Source organism: Manacus vitellinus, unplaced genomic scaffold (assembly GCF_001715985.3).
Source record: "Manacus vitellinus isolate BGI_N305 unplaced genomic scaffold, ASM171598v3 scaffold_7_pilon, whole genome shotgun sequence".
Taxonomy (NCBI): domain Eukaryota; kingdom Metazoa; phylum Chordata; class Aves; order Passeriformes; family Pipridae; genus Manacus; species Manacus vitellinus.
This window is the reverse complement of record NW_021940813.1, coordinates 22,780,741-22,801,794: the sequence shown is the minus strand read 5'-3', so window position 1 is coordinate 22,801,794 and position 21,054 is coordinate 22,780,741. Positions and strand designations below refer to the sequence as shown.

Sequence of the window (21,054 nt, the reverse complement as noted above, 5' to 3'; positions counted from 1 at the left end):
GTTCAATTACCTAGGTAGCCTCATCTCCTCAGATGGTAAGATTGACAGAGAGATAGACAACAGGTTAGCAAAGGCTTACAGTGCCTTCGGAAGGCTTTATAAAAGAGTATGGCGTAATAAACACTTGAAGAAAAGTACCAGGATCAGTGTTTACAAAGCTATTGTGCTGTCTACTCTCATATGGTTCCGAATCATGGGTCATCTACCGCCACCACCTGCGTCTCCTAGAACGCTTCCATCAACGCTGCCTCTGTACAATCCTAAACATCCACTGGTCAGATTATGTGACCAATACATCTGTTCTAGAACAAGCAGCAGTCACAAGTATTGAGGCCATGTTAATGAGAACACAGCTGTGTTGGGCAGGGCACATCTCAAGGATGAAGGACCACCACCTCCCTAAGATCCTGCTTTATGGTGAACTTGCCACTGGCTGCTGCAAGAGGGGAACCCCGAAGAAAAGATACAAGGACTCCCTGAAACAACATCTCAGCCTTGGCCATATTGATCAACATAACTGGTCTACTCTGGCCTCCAATCGGGAGGTCTGGAGACACACCATCTATAACGCTGCTGCTTCCTTTGAGAACGCACACAGGATCACTCTTGAGGAGAAAAGACAACGCAGAAAGCACCGTGCCTCACAGAATATACCATCTAAGGAGTCTTTCTGCTGTGCCTTTTGCAATCGGATATGTCTGTCTCGTGTTGGCCTTATTAGCCACCAGCGTGCTTGTAACAAATGTGGATAGAGCCTTTCCCAAATCTTCATTCGTGAAGCCTAGCCATGTCATTTCCAGCCCATTACACTACACACAGCCCTCAGCAGATGTGTTTCCTACTTTGTGGAAAGAGCCTACCTTCAAAATGAAGCACAAAATGTCCTTTGCACAGTCCTTACACTGAGAACCTTACCAGCATTTTCAGGAAGCAACGCTGAGCAGGGTAGACCAGTAGGAGACTGACAAGTCTCGGCAAGTGGCAATGTAATAGAAGAGTTAACTTCTCCAGGCTTCACGTTACTGAAACACAGCTTTGCTTGTTTCCAAGCACAAAGTCCAAAACAAGGGACTGTTCTGAAAACACAGTTAAGGTTCACCTTCGTGCCACAAAGAAAAAACTTATACACTCGTTTAACATAACTCCACACTAAGGATTGTTTGAAGCTTCCCAAGCAGAGCCAAACCTTGACTTCAGCATTAACAAATGGTCAAATGTTTTAAGAATGATCAGCAATACTAAGAAATACAGAAAAAAAAGTGTCTTTATTAGCATTGTTACAGGCAATGCATACATAAGAACTGATCCTTAAAGTGTACAACCCCCCAGCCAAGTTTAAAGCAAAAGAATCGGCAGATCGAGATCTATATTGTACACATGTGCAGTAACAGGATCTCTCTGAACCTTTCAACAGAATAGACTGAAATCACTTTACAAAAAAAGGTAAATAAAAATAACACCCATTTTAAAAAAGTACCAGCTCTTAACAAGCTGGCATAGCATCAAAAATATCAAACAGGGGAGTTGTCCAATCATAAAGAGTTCCTGTAAGGTTTGAGTATTGCGTCGTTCACACCCTGCATGTGCCAGGCATTGAGTTTAAAGCTTAGTAAAAAATACACACCTAAGAGACAAGGTGAAGTTCAGATTTTAAATTTCAATTTCGTCAGTTGTTACTAAATTTTTTTATATGCATCATCAGTATAATTAACATCATTGATGGCAGCGGTGCAAAGAATGAACCTTTTCCCTTTGTTAAGAGTTCTGAAATTGAGTCAGTGTGAGTTAGCAACATCCCTCTCTGGAATCTTTAGCTGACATGATCTTATGCCAATTCCAAAAAAGCACCCTTAAAAACTTTTAGCTTGTTTCTAAGTGGGTAAATATTTAAACTAGTTAGCAAAATTAAACACCAGAATTTTCAGAAGTTATTTTTGTGCATAGTTAAATGCTGCAAGATGATTTCACATTTAATAAAGCAGACTTTAAAGAAGCAATTTGCAAGAAAAGATGTTACCTGACAATATCAATCTTAGCTCAGGGGAAATGTGTGGGGTTTTTCTTCCCCAGCCTCTTGCAATTGCTTTTCATCTACACTGGATTTTAGTGCAAGTCATTAAATTGTTTGATATCCAGCATGACTTCTCTTTCTGCCAATCAAGTAGGCAATCAACACAATCAGAACAAGACCAGCAAGGGCTGCACCAACTATTATAGGGATCAGCATGTTATTTTCATCCAGTTGACATTCTTCCACTGAAAAGAGAGGAAAAGATCCACGTTAGGTATTAGTGCACCAACAGATGGCTACATCCAGAACTTCAGGATTCTGCTCTCAGCACATAGATAAAACTAGCTTAAGTGAACTTCTCGCCAACAATGAAAAGGAAGCCAAGTCCACTAACTATGATCATTCAGGATGAAGTCTTTCTAGAACTACCTGTATGCACAATATAGAGTTATACTAATTGTTTCCTCCTCAAAAGCTGTTGCTATCACACACAAGCTTAGCTATCATAAATATCTGTGTTACTCTCCTAAAGCTGTTTTGCTTTAACCATAGTCACAAGGGACAGCTTTGCCCCTTTCATACAACTGTCTGCACACAGTTAGGAGGGAAAACTAGCACTCTTCCTTAACTCTCCTCTGGACCATCAGGAATAAATCTGAGTTATTTCAAAGGTTTTTACATACTTCTCACACTACCCTCAACTCGGACATCCTAATCATCCCCCACAGCATCTGTAGGGGCAGGCAGAGATTAAGCATAGCACCCACAAGCTGGCATTTGACCACAGAATATTATATTTATATCAAAGTGTACTTCACAAATCTCAGGTTTGGCAAGAGCTGCCCTATGTAAACCTCTTACCTGGCCCAAATTTGTCTCCATCAATCTTGAAAACCTGGATCTGAACATTAAATACATTGACAAGGGCTTCATCTGTGACCTGCAGATTCTCCTCTGAATTGCACTTGTAAGAGTTCCCTACTGTAGCTCTCAGCCCACTCACACTGTTGTTTGATGCTTCAAAGTTTGGATCTGTGTAAGAGAAAGTCTTATGTAAACCTGAAGAGCAGGAGCTGTAAACTCATAGAGCTAAATTTTGATACATTCATCCCCAACATTTCTAACACATTATTTAATACAGGCTACCCTTAATATTTATAGAAGTAGTCACTGAACGCAGACTTCTTAACAGTCCTTACTTTTTGCTTCAGAAGGCAGAGTCGTGCTTACATTCACACCTTGCAGGAAGAATTTTTCAGCACTTGCATTCTTTAAAAAAACAAACAAAAAACCAAAAGTTGTGATTTAAGGTAATGATATACAACATACACTGTTAACATTCAGGTTTGATTCTGCATGCATTTCGAGAAAGGTTTTCAAAGGGTAATCCAGAACTGGGATTAGCATCCAAAGAAGAGTTTATTAATTGTACTTTAGGAGAGAAAAACTACAGGAAATTATGCACCTTAGGAAAGATTACGCCAGGGGAAGGGAGGGGGAGGCAGAGGAAGGGGGACTTGTTACCCCTCAGACTGTTGATTTGAATTCCACACTGCAGGCATAGTTCTACCCATGCCTTAACCAGCCTACTGCAGTGATCTCAGTACCCCAGAGCTGAGGACAGTCATTCGACAGCAACACATCAAGGTTATCACATTTGATCAATCCCATCAGCATTAAAAGGAGCATGAAGCTCTCTGACAAACACAGTGGATTCAGTCCTCAAGGATACACAGATCCAATACAGCGCTGGGGCAGAGCTGTGGGAAACAGGATTCCCAATCATCATAGGAGACCAGAAGCACAGAGCCCTTCAGCTGTACACAGAATATTGGTGAGGACTTAAATCCAGTTCCAGACTTGTACAATTAGATAAGTTATCTACTTGTCACAGGCTGTTCCCAGTTTGGGCAAGAAGCCTTAGCAGGCAATACAATCTTAAAAAGAAATTCCCATTCCAAACAAACTACTTTTCTGTGTATGCATATGTATATGTGCATACATACATGAACATATTCTTTTCTCACAAAACTCGCCAAGTATAAAACCCATTAAATTCTAGTATTACAACCAAAGGAATTAGTTATTCCCCTTCCTGTAGTTGCATCTTTTTTCCTCTTGTACTTGCCCCAGTTAGTTTTCCCACATGAAAAGTCCTGCAGACCCTGTTACATGCTTTGTGCAGAAATTCTTACCAGTGCAAACTGGAAGATAACCCTTGTTTTCTCAAAAGTCAAATTCAACAAGGCAGATGTACTGTTGCATCTCCCAGAAACACTTGTATTATGTGGTATGAAATTCAGCAAATCCAGACCCATCTGTGAGAGAAGAGGATCAGTTATGACATTTGAAGAGACTAACACATCACCTTACACTCAGTCGATGTGGAGCTGGCTCGTATCACGTGCTCACAGTGTTGTGCTCCCTACAGACACCTGTGCAGGTTACAGGCTGGTAAGAGCTGCACCCAGTTACCAGGCTGACACAGAGAACTCAGGGCAACTCTGCATGTCTAACAAAGCCTTCTGCAGCTCTGACTGGCTGCAGCCAATAACCTGCTGCTTTCTCCACAGTACACTGCTTTGGTCCTTGCAGCATAAGGAAAAACCTCAAGAGCCACCACACTACACAAGGGTCAAGACACTATAAAATACTGCTTTGACATAATGTAGAAGCAATTAAAGGAACCACCTCTAAGCACAACCATCTTGCATGTCACTTCAGTTCAAAATGCTTTAGCTTTGTCCATGGTACATGATTTTATACCATCTTGCATCTTCAAAGGGCAGTGAGTTAAGCATACTTCCAAACAATTAAACAGAAACCTTTCAGTAGCTCTTACATGGATCCTCATGTGACTTTGGAAAACCTATTTGCCACCTCCTCAATGGTCATTACACTAGAAATCAGCTGTTCCAGCAGAGCCAGAATGCCATGCTCAGGGAATTTCACACAATTAAGGTGGCTAAAACACAGTTGCCATCATAACCAGCCACTGTATAGCCACACACTAGCTATCAGTGCTCATGATTTTACCTCTCAGTCATCAAAATCATAAATAAATATAATAGCTTTCTTTGCAACACCACTGTTTCCTATTGAGGGTCTTCAGCAGTCCCTTTGGGACTTCGGGTTTGTCCATGGGGCTGGCAAGCTGGGCTCTGCATCAAAAGCTGAGGGAAAGAACCTGTGCCAGGGTTAGATTTTAAATAACCCATTTATTTTTAAATGTTTTTTTTTGCTATTAAAATCAGCCGTTAAGTAGCTTTTAAGCATTGAAGTCAAACCCAAACCTCTTCAGTGCTGGTTGGAAGGTAACTAAGTCACAAGTCTGTCCAGTTTTACAGTAGTAATTTTCCTTTCTAATAATAGTCATTCCCTGTTTTCATGGAGATGCCTCTGGCCGAATTTGTGTATTTTATTTAACAGTTTAAAAATCTTGTTTAGATAGCAACTTGGATAACAGGATTCTCCCTACTCTTGATAACTTTTACTGCTTCTGTGAAATGGTCACATACACTTCTGGATTCAATAGACAAGTTTAATACTGCTCTTAGTGAATGAAAAATCCTTAACAACCACTTCTAGTTGAACTGTTTGGAATGTCACTAGCCTAGACCAAGTTAAAGCAACTCAAATAGAGGATAATGATAGATGAACACCACAAAGACCTGGGCTTTAAAAAAAAAAAAAGGTTAGCTTATAATAATTTACCAAGTCTTCCCCAAAAGAAGGGATCTGAAGGCTTTGAAGAAACAAAAACCCAAAATGTACCTTTTCATCTTTTTTTGGATAGGTGATATTAAGCTGTAAGCCCATGTAGGCAAGTACACAGGTTCCATTTGGACCAGTCACATTGTATTTCCCAACTGCAGGGTTTGGGGGAGATGATGTTGGTGCCGGGCTAGTCGTTGGAACCTGGCTAGTAGTCTGTTTAGGAGTTGTGGACACTACAGTAGTAGTAGAGACCATATCTTCAGCACATTCTGTCTCTGCAGAGAAAGGAAAACAGATATTATTAAACAAAATGAAGCTGTGGGATGATCTACCTTTTTAATCCTCAAGGGAAATGAAGACAATTCCAAGTAGCTTTTCCTAACCGAAGACAATAGAAGCTCAGAAACACAATGGTAAAGCATTACCTAAATACCTGCTGCAAAGTTTGAGACACTTTTAAAGCCTGGGATGTGAAAAAGACACCTCATGTCCTTTCATTCATATCCATCATTTCACATTGCTGTCAAATCCGGGTAAATTAGACAGTGCTATGCTGACAGACCCAGCGTTCCTGCTGTGTGCTCACAGCAAGGCTGGCATGCCTTCCCCTCACACACTTTGGGCACTCGTGCTAAAAGCAGAGAACAGCTTTCCTGCCCACTGTTAAAAGTGGTCTTCCAGAAGATGTGCTCTTCTTCCCCTCCCTCTGTTACACTACCAGTTTGTGAGGACCCTGTATCATTATTTTGGCAATAGCCACAGTAACCTTAAAATAATACTCTGGCTCTTCTGTCCTTAACAAGGGGATTCTAAGACTGCTGCTGATGGCTATATCCTCTCACATTCATCCTCCCTTTAGTCCCACATGAGGAACCACCCTCCATGAGGGTAATAAGACTGAGTGAAGATGTGCAAGTTGGCCTTTTTATCCAGTTTAGCAGCAACTTCCAAGGGAACAGTGACTGATTTATTTACTCAGAAACACCTGGCAGCAAGATCTTAACTTGATCTGGGAGCCAAGAAGGTTCCTGCATTGAACATCTAAGCCAAAACCAAAGGTCATAACAAAGACATTACTGTAGTAGAGACTTTCATGTCCCAAGCCAAGGTCATCTCCATGTGTCAGGGATAACAGCTTGCAACTTTATAAGGACAACAGCAGCTGCAACAGCAGCTCTGACTGACTCTGACTCAAAGGGCCTACTTCTAAAATTGAAGGCATACATATCTTGCAGGGATACCTAATAGATAGCCTCTGAACTTAAACAGCAACTTACCTTTTGATTATGGCTCAGAAAGAGAAACTCTAATCACACCTGAAGGTACACACACTCCAACATAGCATGCTTTCCTATTTCTACTCCATTTCTGGAAAGTCAAACAGCAGAGGCAAGATGGATGAATGGAGGAGTGACCCTGTGTTTTGTAGCTTGATACTGGTCTGATCCCAAAACACAGTAACTTCCTAAGAAACTAAAAAGCAGCCGTCTTGGAACTTCAGTATAGAATTTCCCTCTATCTGCAAGACCTCAACACACAGAGCCTCATACTCAAGTAGGCAGAGATGGAAACTAAATCACACACAATCACATCAACCACATCAAGTGGAAGCTTAGCCTAGGTGGAGTCTTGATACATTAGTTTGACTGAACTGATTTACAGCATAGCTTCTAGTAATCTTCAGATCTATCCGGAAAAGTGAGACAAATTCTTATGTCTTTTCTTGACAGTTACAGGAAAGCAGCTGACAAAACTACTAACACAGATAAAATGAAAGCCTCCCTCTCAGAGCTGCAGATAATCACTACCATCAACTCAATCATTAAATTCTAGGTACACTGATGGAAGTCACCATTTCTAGTGATGCACGGATGCATTGAATAATGACTCTCTTCTTCCCTTCAATGAGCCTTGTCCAGATCACCAGCAGAAATATCCTTTAATTAAAGATTTGCAGAGAAAATGCCAAAGGCACAAGGGAAGCCTCAAGCCTACAAGAGAGGAAAGAAGGAACAGATCGGGAAGGAACTAAGATTTTGGGGTCAAGAAGATTAAAAAAAAAAAGGATAAAGTGAGAATTCTTTACCCATCTGTACTAAAAAAACCCCAAAACACCAAAACCAAGACAGACTTGTTTCAACCAAAACCAAATGTGCACTAGGAATGGCAAAATCAGATCCAAGACTAATAAAAACTTAGGGAAGATGATAATTTAAAGAAAAAGCTGTGCATGGCAGTATGGATAACAGGAATGTGAAAACAACAACAAAACAACAAGAAAAACACACAAAACCTCCCCATTGAACTCAGACCAGTGTCTACCCCAAGATCATAGGAAATCACTTGTTTTTTATGAGGATCAATAGTTTCATCAAGACAGTGATACCACAGGATGAAAAAAAGCAACTTTGAGAATATGATCATGACAAATTAAAGCATTTATGTTTACTTAAAAAAAGAGAAGGAAGCATAGGAATAGAAAACAAAGCAAATGCTGACAAATTTGAGTTCCATAAGAAATACCCTCTAGAAATAATGCAATACTCAATTTTTTTTAACCAGAGGACTATGTAAGAACAGGTAATAGGTGGTCTTAAAAAGAGTAGTATTACACAGTAGGGAGATTTTATTGAAGTGCCATAGTCTAGTAACCACAGTGGTAGTGGATCAAGGGTTGGACTTGATGATCTCGTAGGTCCTTTCCAACCAGGCTGATTCTATGATTCTAAGTTTTGCAGAAGTTAAAAAAACAGATTTTCCCAGTATCACGTCTTATGTTCAATCCTGCTGATAAATAACCACTTCTCATGCTTATCCAGTATAAGAACTGGATCAAGATATCATAAGTAAAAAATCAGATAGTTCTGAAAACTGCAGTAATAGAAATCAGAGTTTGAGATTTTTTTAAAGGACGAATGCAGGTCTGCATCTTTACTGCAAACTAGTTCACTGAATGGAAAAAACTGATCAAGAGAATGATAAGCACTGAAATCTGAGCCAGTCACGTGAAGCAGCCATAAAAGGAGTCAATGCCAGTGTTACCATGCATCAGGCAAGGTATTTTTCACAGACATGGGACAAAGTAGAGATATTCCCATAGAAGGCACTTGTGTCCATTCCACGCTAGCACCGACTACCCTAGTTTTTAAGACTTGTTTCAACTTAACACGTACATAAATGGGATTAACAGCATAAGAAAAGTTCTACATTTCCCAGAGAAGAGGAAAACTTTTTTGTGCTCCAAAAGCAAGGCAAAGACTTATCACTCCTTAAGATAGCACGGGTGATCAGTTTACATGGTTCTTCATGTTTGAGGAGTGCTGCCACAAAAGCAAAGGACATGAACACCATGAAGAGTTTATCTTCTAATCATTATAGCAGTAAAATTCCAAACTGCTTTTCAATACAAACAATCAGGACAACATAAAAAAAATCACTTTGTGATTGTGCCTGAAAGAGAAAGAGCCTTACTGTTACAGTAGACATAAAACCTCCTGTAGGAAGATGCACATATCTGCTCCCTACAGACCAGTTCTCAACTGTCTGCCATTATATCACCAATTTTCCCCAGAGCACAGAGTAACTAGTTCAAATTACTTTGCTAGAGGCATAATGCTTGGAACTTATCAGATACTTCTTAAACTAAGATCTTGGCCATGTGTTCAGTCAACCTACTGCAGCACGTGTTTACACCCATACTCATCAACAGCAGAAATGTTCCCAGCACATGTACAATACCCATGGGAAGACAATGCACTATCTTCTAGTCATGGATTCTGACGTTCCTACTGAGAAAACCTGAGGCAGGTCCATTCATTTCAAAAGATGCTGCCATCAGAGCTTCAGATCCACTTTGTATCCACCTAAATATGATTAGTCAGAACGTAAAAAGAAATCACCTATTACTGGAAATATCAGCTTGTCAAGTACATTTTCTATTACAAGATACCTACTGTTCACACTGAAAGTGCCATTTGTGAGATAGGCTTCCAAAGTGACATTGCTAAAAGTAACATTCACACTCTTCATATTGAACTGCTTGGAGTTGATGCATCTGTATTTTGTGCCCATATGTGCCTGAATAATGCTTTTATGTGATACAGTCTTCATGTCTCCTGTAGAAAGATTACATTGCATTAGTTTGGAAGAGTATTTAAAGAAACAAGGCAGAATTAGATCTGGAAGAGTTATACTATAACAACAGGAAGTTTTCATTTTACCTGTAGTTGAATTAGGGAATAAAGTTGCATCTGACAGATTGTAGTGGAAAAGTAACTCTTCAACTTGGTACTTATCTGCAGATTCTGAGAAATTCAGGCTTAACGAATGTCCTGCTCCAAAATCCAATACCAGAACTGGATGAGATGCATTATCTTTACCACATGAGCTCTGTGAGTCTACTGTAGCATTTTGCGGAAGAAAGAAGTGTACAAACTATGGGGGAGAAAATAAAACACATGTAAGCTTTTCCTAACTGCTTTTTAAATATCCTATGAAACTGTTACAAACATAGAGCAGACATTAATACATGCTATAAGATGTTTTCTTATATACCAGTATACAGCAAGTAGCATGGTACTGGCACTCAGCTTTAAGAATGTAGCTCTCTCAAATTTGAGGACAGAACAGTACATACTCACAGCACTTCTTAAGACTTTTTTCCTCCTAAGATAACAATATGAATTTGCAAGTACTTCTGTACTAGGTGAATAAAATCTGGCAAACTCCAGACACATGAAAAACTGGACACTTTAAGCTTTGCTTCTTGTAGTATGAATGAGCAAGAACAAAAGCAAATGGTACACCCTACGTAGTCTAGATATAATACTTTGAGTTTATTACACATTGTGAAGTAATGTGGTCTCTGAAGACCAATACAATGTTTACTGGGAAGTTTCGAGCTTACTATTTACAGTAAGAAACAGACAAAAAATGTTATGAAAGCAGTCACCCCTGAGTGCAAACACATATACCAGTATCAGTAGGATTTCAGATCATCAGCACCACTGAAAAAGTGGATTATGCAATATATTGTAAGCACTGCACTAGTCTATAGATACACTGAAATTCAGAGACTTGCCAAGTGAGAAGCTCACAGATTTCATGTGAGTGTGACCAAGTTCACCAAGACAACTGGCAGTATTTTTGCCTTTACAGTTCCAGTGAAAGCCATTTTAGTTATCAATACGACTGGTTTGGAATTTCAGTCACAAAAGTAATTTCACACATATATGGTTTGTGATGGTTTCAGGTGGCTTTAACTGTTGTTTAATTAGAAGAAGCATCAGTACAAAAGAAAAGCTGATGCAACATGACTGGGAGGGCAAAAATCTTTGCTGAAGCAGTTTTCCATGCATAAATAGTTGTTGAAAGTTTAAATACTGTGGATGCCCAGAAATAACCACACATTTTTATAAACACTAGAGACAAGCAGTAAGATAGCCCCCTTACCTCTTTTTGCCCATGGTTTTTGTACTCCACTGAGAAGGCTACTGTCAAATCAGCAATTATGCAGATCCTACCACTTGAATCTTTCACTTCAAATGAAGAAGAAGCCTGTAAAAAGCCTGTTAAGAATGACAAGTAGTTAACTTGGTATCACATAAATTTTTATTTTTGACCCCAAGGAGACAAATATGTACAACTGTAAATTTTGGGAGTACAACCTCAACATGAGCTGAATTTGGAAACTTGAGCATTAGCGGTCTCTGTATTAGCTTTAACATCACTGACACGCAGAGGACAAATTGAACAACTCCTCTACAAAAAGACAAAGCCACCCAAACTGTTGGCATGCTGGGTCCTCAGAGGGTAAGAAAAACATGCGACAAACACCAGTCATACTGTTCAAGGCAGCTTCTCAGAGTTCACCCTACACAGTAACTATTTTACAATCTTCAGCCAGACCTGACTTACTGTATTTGATCCTGCATGCCTACAATACTCGTCCTTCCCCCCACAGCACACCATGCACCCTTCACTCCCGCTGTATCAGGACACTCAGCTGTACATGCACTGAATGCAGCATTTAGAAAGCCTGGACTGACTGCAGATGTTTTGAAGGCATTGCCAGAAATAGCATGATAGAGCATGCTACCCTTGCCAGGAGAACTACTTTTTACTGTCATCACGCTCTCTGCCCTTGAGAGGAGGAAGGGGCCAAGACCTTGACACAGACTGAGGTTACATTTTCGTGGCTAGTTTAAGCTAAACTCAGACGGAGCTGCTGGGAAAAGCAGAGAAGAGCCTTTCCCCACTTGCTTCCCTCCAGCCCCAACACTCAGAGCACACTGAGTACAACTGACCACACTAGTACCGACTTAACAGGGTAAGAACACAGCAAGAGGAGCACAGGGTCATCCTTTCTGACTGCAGCATGGACTTGGACCACAAAAAAACTTCACCTATGGGATGTGTTGTGAGGCTGGATACAGCTGGAAAGCTGGTTATCTTGATTTGTGGCAAATGATAACTGACAGTGCTCCTGTACCTGAAATCATACCACGGTGCTTCCAGGTCTTTAGGGTAGAGCCTTTTATTTTTCCGATTCTCAATTTGTCACTACACAGCGACCCCCCAAAGTGAACTTCACTGCAAAAAGCCTGCACCATTTGCATGGTAGAGATTTATCAGTCTGCATTTGCAACAACTTTACTCTTGCAGAAAACCTGATAAAAAACAGCTGCAAAACATAAACCGCTACTGCAAGCAAATAAGCTTTAACAAGTCAAACATCTATTCAAGGAGCTAATCCATTCAACAGTTGATAATAGCAAAAAGATCCAGATGAGGGATTATCCATTAGCTAGCTTCCCTCTCTAAGAAATTAAAAAAAAAAACCAACTAATTTTAAAACTTTTCACTACAAAACTATGGTGTGTACAATTGTGTTAAGACAATTACTAGGAAAAGTTGGACTTTAGCAGCTGGACTTTGGTAGAAGGCACATCAGTTGCAGGGAAACATTGGAAACTATTTCTCTGGCACCCATCAAGCATTTCCCTTGTTGCCTTCCCCTTAGCAACAACATATCCTCCCCCAGCACCAATCAGGGCAAAACTTAAGCTGGAATTCATACACTTTACCCAGTTGTTTGAAAAGTCTAGACTTGAAATCAGAGATAGACAGAAGAAAGAAAATGCTTACAAATATATAGTGTACAAAACTTATTTCAAAGAAAATCTGTCCTACCTTTGCCTTTATGTCCAGCTTAAAATGTTCATTAAGGAACATATATTCATTATTTATTGCAATTCACAGCAGTACTAAAAAGAGTTGATGCTCTTCCACATGGAAGTTTCAATTTGCAAAGTTTCCTTCAATTTGAATTTACATCTGGAACTTGTTTACATTTTACTCAAGCACTCGCTTTCTCAGGAACAAGATGCTTACACTTTCTTGAAGATTCCTAGCATAGCGTAGAAAACAGTGTAGAGGCAGGGAATAAGAGTCCATTGCTCCTTGAACTAACACTATCACTGGAAAATGTGCTAGCATGAAAACCTTCAGTGTGCATGCCAACTCTCTTGTTTGATAGCTATTAAAAAACTTGAGAATTTTAGAGCTAAAATTAATCAAGTAACAGGCAGTAAAAGAACAAAAGATAAAAAAGTCTTTAAAAGAAATGCAGAGGAAAGAAAATACTAAAAAACAATTAAGAAAAATGTTGCTGACATAAAGGAAAATGTGACAGACCTGCCCATTACAGATGATTCAGAGAACAACAAAAGACAATGCAGAGGTACCAGAAAGCGCTAAATTGAAGACAAGTTCTGGTAATGAAGAGCTGACAAATTACCCTCAGCAAGTTCAAGTAACAAATAAGGGGCATGAACAAACAGTAAAAAACACCACCTGCACAACTATTAGATTTTTGCAAGATTAAGTTCACACCATTATATGAATCCTGATTTAATTAGTGTGGAATAAATGCTTTAAAAGCTCACTCCTTCTTAAGAAATGTTCAGCAACTGATGGATTTGCAGTGTCAGTGATGAGACAGACACATCCAGTATGAGACACTGAGCTGTCCTCAAAGTGGCAAGAGAGCTGTTTCACTGCAAGGCAACACGCAGCAGGGTGGTGATCAGAGAGCACTATGCTGCAGCATCATCTGCTCACAAAGTCTTGGAGGAACGCAGATGAAACCAAGTGAAATGTAAGGGCCCACAAACAGTAAAAGCCTACAGTCAAAATGTCAAGAATACAGAAAAGCAAACCTATATTGAATCAATTTATCCTGGGAATATTTCTAATTAAGTTACATAACATATTGCTCAGTTCAATCAGGGCTTATCTAAAAGTTGAGAATATTGTTTGTACATCTCATAACAATATTATTCTTTGCTATTTAACACAAAAATGGATACAACTTCCAGACTCTTAACTTCAGACTTTAAAAGTTCCTCTTAATAAACTGCAGTGCCCTATTTGACAACTATCTGTGGCAGAGCAAGTGCAGTACTGAAGAGCTCCTTGACTTTTCAATAGCAAAAAGTAAGTTTTTTGAGGTGCATTATTCACTTGGCTGAAAACACTACATTATGGATATCTAGTACAGGAATCATCAAAAATGTAGTAACATAAAAGATGTTTCATTTAGTTCGGACGCTTCCTTTGTATTCCACTAGGTCCCAAGAAAAGGCTGCTTATATATTTATTCTAGCTGCACACTTTCAACTAAAAATCATAAGACAATCTCTCCGTTTATACCTCATTTCTGCAATTACAGTCTCATGCAAGAAAATATTGAAGATAAAATTGCTAAAGCAACACATGTTACTTGAATTAAATCCAGCCTCTTCCCTTATCTAACATATCTAACTCAAAAAAAGTTTATTTATTTTACCTCAGACTGTTAATAAGTCAAACAAAACAAATACTTCCTTGATTGTATAAGAATTTATCTTAAAGAAATCTACTTCATAAAGTTGTTTGTTTTAAACTGAAAACTACAAAGCTAACAAAACAATCTAGCACATCTAAATATAAGCCCTTTTGAATACGGCTCTTAGAATGGCTGGATTCCTCACCCCGACACATAAAGACGCTTTCAGGTTTCAACCTTCTTATAACTGAAATCCTGATAGTCAAGCACAGCTACCCTTGGGTTACTCTCCCATATAATGGAAACCTACTAAGGGAGAGAGATGTCCTGTGCTCTAAGAAATATTACTGGCAATTGTTTACACTGTCTGCTTGCAAAGAGGACCCCAGTTACTATAGTTAATGATTTACTTTGTGTCCAGTTTTTATTAGAAACATGGAACATTGACAATAAGGATCCAAAACACAAAAGCTTCTGTATAATCTGGAGTTTATTACCACAGTCATTTTTTTCTGCATAAGTAAAAACCTCTTCACCATTTTTCTTTCTCCCTCTTGGAATGAAGGACAGCAAGCCATCCACATCCACCTGGTCACATATTCCATGTGATCAGTAGTTTAAGCCATACAGATAGATACCCAGTGGATGGGACTGTTTGCAGTTACACTGACTGCCTACAGCACTAGGGAGGTAAACCAGGGCTGCAGCAGGGCCCAGTGTACCCACCAGGGCTGCAGCAGGGCCCAGTGTACCCCTCCCCAGAAGCCTTGTGACCAGGGTGCAGAGCACCACACCCACAGCCTGGTCATACTAAGACACCCTGTAATTGTCCTGCAGCAGCTCCCCAGGTAGAGGGTGATTGCTGACAGATGCCAGCTCTGCACAATCTGCTCTACCTGAGCTATAGCACTGGTTGCCCTGCACCTTTGCCCAGGTGTTCTGATGGCACACACAGCTATGCCACTATCTATGGGGCATTAATCCAAGGAGATAAGAAATGCTGGTTCTTATCTAAAGAAGGTTTATTTTCTATTGTACATGTGAAACGAAGTGGCCAGTAGTTTACTCATTCTGATGGTTTGGAATGATTCTGTCACCTCAGTGCCATTTTGTGAACAAAGTGGTAACCTTAGTCAACACTTCAGACTCCTAAATCTATGCCAGAGAAGAGAATGGAAAAATCCCCGAGGAGTTATGCTCTCCTCTAATGACCTATCTTCTAACGTAAGCACCACTCCCAGAGGGACAACTGGTCCAAGTCCTTTATCAGAAGACTGACTTGAGATCGCTTCCTTAGGATGCAGAACCTTGGGACAGTACAGAAAGAAAAAGAACTTAAAAATAACATATTTTTGGAAAGATCACACTATTTCCTAACCCTAATATTTCAGGAACAAAAGAAAGCAGTAAAATCCCTTGACAGACCTGATGTATGAAACACTTTGTGAAAGACAAGATGGTATCATAAAAGGAATTATATTTACTTGTCCACGTCTGATAGACACAGACAACTGAATGCTGGCTATCTGGACAAGGTTGGACTCACTTCAACTGCTGTTGGACACAGTTGAACACACACACAGGTGGGGAAAAGGGGAACAGAGCTTAATCCAAGGATGGATGAGAGTACTTAAGGAGAGAGGAGAACCCCCTGCACTCGTGCAGGTGCAGTGCCTCATTATATCGAGTTCCTGATCCAGCCCCACAATATATATATCCTTGCCAGCTAACAAATCCATGCAGTCTCAGATTATGGGTTTGATATTGTTGACTTCCACTAAGGCAGTAAACATTTTGTTTTTCAACTCAAGCTTGCAGATGAATAACCTGTGTCTTTATAAACGAATTTACAAAAGTACAAAGGCATTACAAAGGAAAGGCTACCTAGCAGCTGTACACTTGCTATTTGAGAATTGCACAATTGCATCAAGTTTCGTCACACGAAGCTTCTCTATGGCTTTCTATCTAGAGGAAGGAAGTCTTTAGGATAGCTCTACAGCAAATGACTACATGAGTGCACTGGTAGGTCTAAACTCCCTTGGCCAGCCCCTTTTCCTCATTCAGACAAGTCCATTCTGCACTTGCTCTGGTTAGTGCTGCTGTACCACACCACAGGACTAACACACATTCTTTAAGGCAGCTGGCAGCTACAAACAATGTTTTGAAAGAAGAAGCACTGTGTGACAATTTAAAGTCTCCCCAGAGGAGAGGATATTGGAAAAAACCATAATGAACTAACTGCCAGAGTAAAACTACTCTCCCAGTCCTCCAAAGAAGCAGATCTTAACTCTGTCAAGGAAAGTAACATACTGGTGTTCCCGTATTGCACAGAGTGAATTCTGCCTTGTTAAGAAATCAGAAACCACTTAAGTTTAATACAAGAAAACAAAATATACTAACTGTGAACTACTGCGCTCCAGCCTGAACACTGGAGAAGGCACAAGCCAGAGAAGCATCCACTGTACAGAGCTGAACCACATTTGAAACTCTGTACTCTAGTGCCAAGGTGTTCCTAAAACTCTCACACTTGGAATTACAGTAGAAATAGTACTGACAGTCATGTTCCTGTCAAGTGATAGAGAAGGTAAAGAAACTGTTACCCTGAGACTGAAAGGGACACCAGTCTGTCTTGAAATCAGATGCACAAAATTCATGGAACTCTGATTTACCAAACCATAAGGTACATTTTAAATATATGATATAGAATTAAGATAATGCAAGGGAGTGCTCAAAGAGATGGTGTAACTATCAGCACTCACATAACCAAAAGTGTCTCCTGCTGAGCAAAAGAGAATAAATACCAAGAAATCCAAGATTTCTCAAGGAATTTCCAAATAATCATGTCTGACTTGAGAGCAAAGACAAACTTGTAGTTAAACTGCAACAAGCAAAGGTGAGGTGTGCCTCCTTCGTGCTAGAAATAAGTTATTATCTTTAAGACCTAGAAAGGCTTAGAGATAACAGCAGTTAATGTCTCAATAGAACATTATTTTTTTGAGTCAGATTCCTCGGTACCTAGAGGCATTTCTTCAGTTTATGGTCTGCTACTGATTAGAAAACATCCTAATCACTACAGAACAATCTAGAAGTAGACTACGCCAAAACTGAAACTCCTCAGTGAGCCTAAACAGAAACCTAGGGAACATATCCCAAAAGTGTCGTGTCAGGGAGCCTGCAGAGTTCTCACACAGCAAGTTAGAAGTAACTTCACTAGTGAGAAAAGCTGCTGAAGTCAAAGGTAAGTAACCTGTCACATGATGATTAGCACACAAATTCAGATCCTTAGAGACTATGTCAACACACTTCAAGCAGCTCTCAAGCAAACACTATGTTAAGGGCAGCATTTGGTAAAAACAATCTTTCAAAAGTCGTTCAACATAAAAGCAGTTACATTTCATGAAAATTGAGTTTTACTCGATCTCAGTTCCATACAGCTACTGATGCCAAAACTGAGAAGAACAATTCAGCACCAAATTACTCATGGGCTGGAATACATTATCAAGTTCCCCTCAACTATCCCATCATTGGTAGCAAGGTTTGAAATTCCCCTTTGGACTAGAGTTGTGCAATAGAAACACATGAATTATGTGTCAATAACTCTGAAATGGCATCACGCTACTTTGACAACCTAATTTTTCCTTCCTCAAATCTCAAGCACTTTGTTATTTACTCACTAACACTGAATCCATGTTTGACTCTAACCTTGGATTTTCAGAAATGTTTTCTCTGACGTGTCTGTGGTTCAGTAAGGAAAAAAAATCTGTGGGTGCTCTAGAACTCGGAGAGCACGAGCAGCTCTGCTGGGTTTGGCACACAACCCAACCGACTCATCGTGCTCAACTACAGACAAGCACCATTTTACTTCATATTTCAAAAAGTAGCAGCCAAGCTTGAGGGGCACTTGTTTTCCCACAGCCCCCCTTCCATGCATTTACCGCTGTACTACCTAAACCTTTTTTTAATTCCATATGCATGCTTGATGAGGAAATTAATCACAAAATATTTAATGAAATGACACATGAAATATTCAGCTTAGTGCTTGCTGCTCAATGTGAATGGAAAGTGAGGTGCAGTGAAGTATTCAAGAGGAAAAAATTTCTTTTGTCCCAAAGTCAAGGCATCACCAAACAAGCTTTCGCATTTGACTCACTCATACTAATCCTTCAGCCTCCTGTGACCATTACCTTACCTTAATCAGTGTTCACTCAGATGACTAAAAGGCTGCAAATGAGCTAAAAATATCTGAAGACTTCAGCTCATGTATTTTCATTATCTTGTATTCTTCTCCCCTCACCTACAACCCAAGCCCCACAGTCTGGCAGAAGATGTTGGAGGCTTGCTGTATTCCAGGAACGGGGTCTCTATTCGAGAGACCACAAAATTTCCCCCCAAGACTGCAGGATAAAGTTATGCAGAAACACCACCCAGCTACTAAGCTACTAGACACTGGTACAAAGTCCCAGCTATCAGTAAATACTCTGGGGTAAAATAAACCAGTCTGTTGCCTCAGATGCCAACACATTTTACATGCCAGAAAGTGACAAACATAATGCATCGAACGATGTTTGTAAGTGGTGATTAAGCAGGGGAAGGCTACTACAGTCACAGAAAATATTACTTGTGGTACCACTTAAAAACCACACAGGCTGACTATAAGGCAATTCTTCATTGAAGCTGTAATTATATTAAACAAACCACACAAACAACTTCCACCATAACACCAGTTCAACACGTCAGTTGCCAGCCCTAAAAAGCCAGTCAAGGAGCACTGTAAGTCACTACGCTCGCTAGACTGGCTCACAAGGGCTGGATATTTGAACTGCTCAGTGCCCTTTGCAAGTGGCATCTTCTGGGCTCAGTGAAACTGAAGTACTGTCAACAGTAATAAAGATATTTACAACCAAAGAGACATCAGAAGAGACTCAAAGACTGTCATATCTCAAAAACCATGGCAGATAACCATTCTCAACTGCTACTTTACTCGGGAAATATTTTTGCCACTGCTGAAGAAGTTTCCTTTGCTGCCAAAGCCACATCTCAGAAACCTGAGAGCGTTGTGTGATGTGGCTTTCATGACAAGAAACCAAGAGCAAGGTAGTTATCAGTAAACAAGCAAGACACACTTCCTCCTAAAACAGCCTGACTCCCTTAACAAGCCTCCTCATCAAGGCACTGAAATCTCTCTACTCCAGACATGTTTCATATTTTACTCAAGATACGGCAGGATGGACACCATCAAGAAAGGGAGCATTACATGCCCTACAGAAAATTGCCACTTCCCAGCAATGACACCAGTAGCTCCCGCGTCCCCACGCCTCGTGAGAGCTGAAGGCGTGTTTCCAGGTTCTTCCCGGAGCGCTGTCCCCAGATCCAACGCAGGTGCTCAGACCAGCGTTGCCGAGCACCGCGCGGTTCAGCCCCGTCAAGCACAGCCGCCGCCTCCGCCCCCCCCGTACCTCGGGCCCTCACCCGGGCCCGGCGGGGGCGGGATGACCCCCCAGCAGGGCGCTGCGCCGGTGACCCCCCCGGAGACCCAGGACCCCCCTGGTCAGTCACCGTCCAGGAACGCCCGCAGCAGAGGCGGAGTGAAGCATCTCCAGCCACAGTGCGCGGCTGCCGCGTCCACCGCCGCGCCCTGGGGCCGTCCCAGGCCGCGGCGCCCCCCCTGCCCGCCCTCGCCCGGCGCACTGGCCGCCCGCGCCCCCCACTTCCTTACCGAGCAGGGCGGCGCCGCCAGCAGCCCCCGCGCCATGTCGGGGCCGGGTGCGGGCGGAGCAGCGGGAGCGGGCCGCGGCCGCGGGCGGACACGGGCAGGGGGCGGCGGCGGCTCCGCGCTCGGGCGCTCTGGCGACGGCCCGACCTGTCATGTGACCGCTGACGTCACTGCACCGCCCGCCCGTCACGTGACCCCCGCGCGGGGGTGGGATGGGGTGGATCTCGCGAGAGCAGGAGGCGGGGATAGGGAGGGTAGGGATAGGGATATAGGCAGGGATAGAGAGACAGGGATAGGGGTGCAGGGATAGGGATGGGGCAGGGTGGGGATAGGGGCAGGAGAAGGGAAGGGGCAGAGCAGGGCCGGGGCCCGGCACACGCTCCCTGCCTGTGCCCACGGGCACTCAGCACACAGTGCTGCGGCTCAGCCCAGGGCCCCTCTGGCCACCAGCCCCAACCCGCGGGCCCAGGGCTTCTGAGGGCCCTGTGCCATCGTGGGCTGAAGGACAGTCACGGCTTGGCCCCGGGCACTGCTGCCCTGGCACAGCCCCCTGCCCACCCCTCCCATGCGGCACAAGGGTCTGAGTGCTTCCTGTGCACTGCTGTGCATCCCAGCCCTGTGACTTGTGTTGGATCAAAGCTGCGAGCAACATCAGGGCACAGGCCAGCCCTACCAGCTCTAGGCATTTAACTGGATTCCAGTGGGGAATGTTGCACAGTCACTCCTGTGTTACAAGGGAAGGTGACAGAAGAGGGAGAGTAATGGCTTTGGTGAGCAAGTACAGAA

The 21,054-nt window shown here is 41.7% G+C and overlaps 1 protein-coding gene across 1 annotated transcript; it reads right to left on the bottom strand.

Moving 5' to 3' along the window:
* Window positions 1-1,246: 1,246 nt before the first annotated feature.
* LAMP1 (lysosomal associated membrane protein 1) lies at window positions 1,247-20,422 on the bottom strand. Its single transcript, XM_029964767.1, has 9 exons — window positions 20,272-20,422; window positions 11,180-11,295; window positions 9,949-10,162; window positions 9,682-9,843; window positions 5,786-6,003; window positions 4,207-4,329; window positions 3,211-3,280; window positions 2,873-3,043; window positions 1,247-2,256 (listed from the first exon to the last, which is right to left on the bottom strand). Exons 1-9 carry the CDS (start codon window positions 20,420-20,422, stop codon window positions 2,117-2,119), a joined length of 1,365 nt encoding a protein of 454 aa, XP_029820627.1. The 3' UTR covers window positions 1,247-2,116.
* Between the last annotated feature and the right edge of the window lie 632 nt (window positions 20,423-21,054).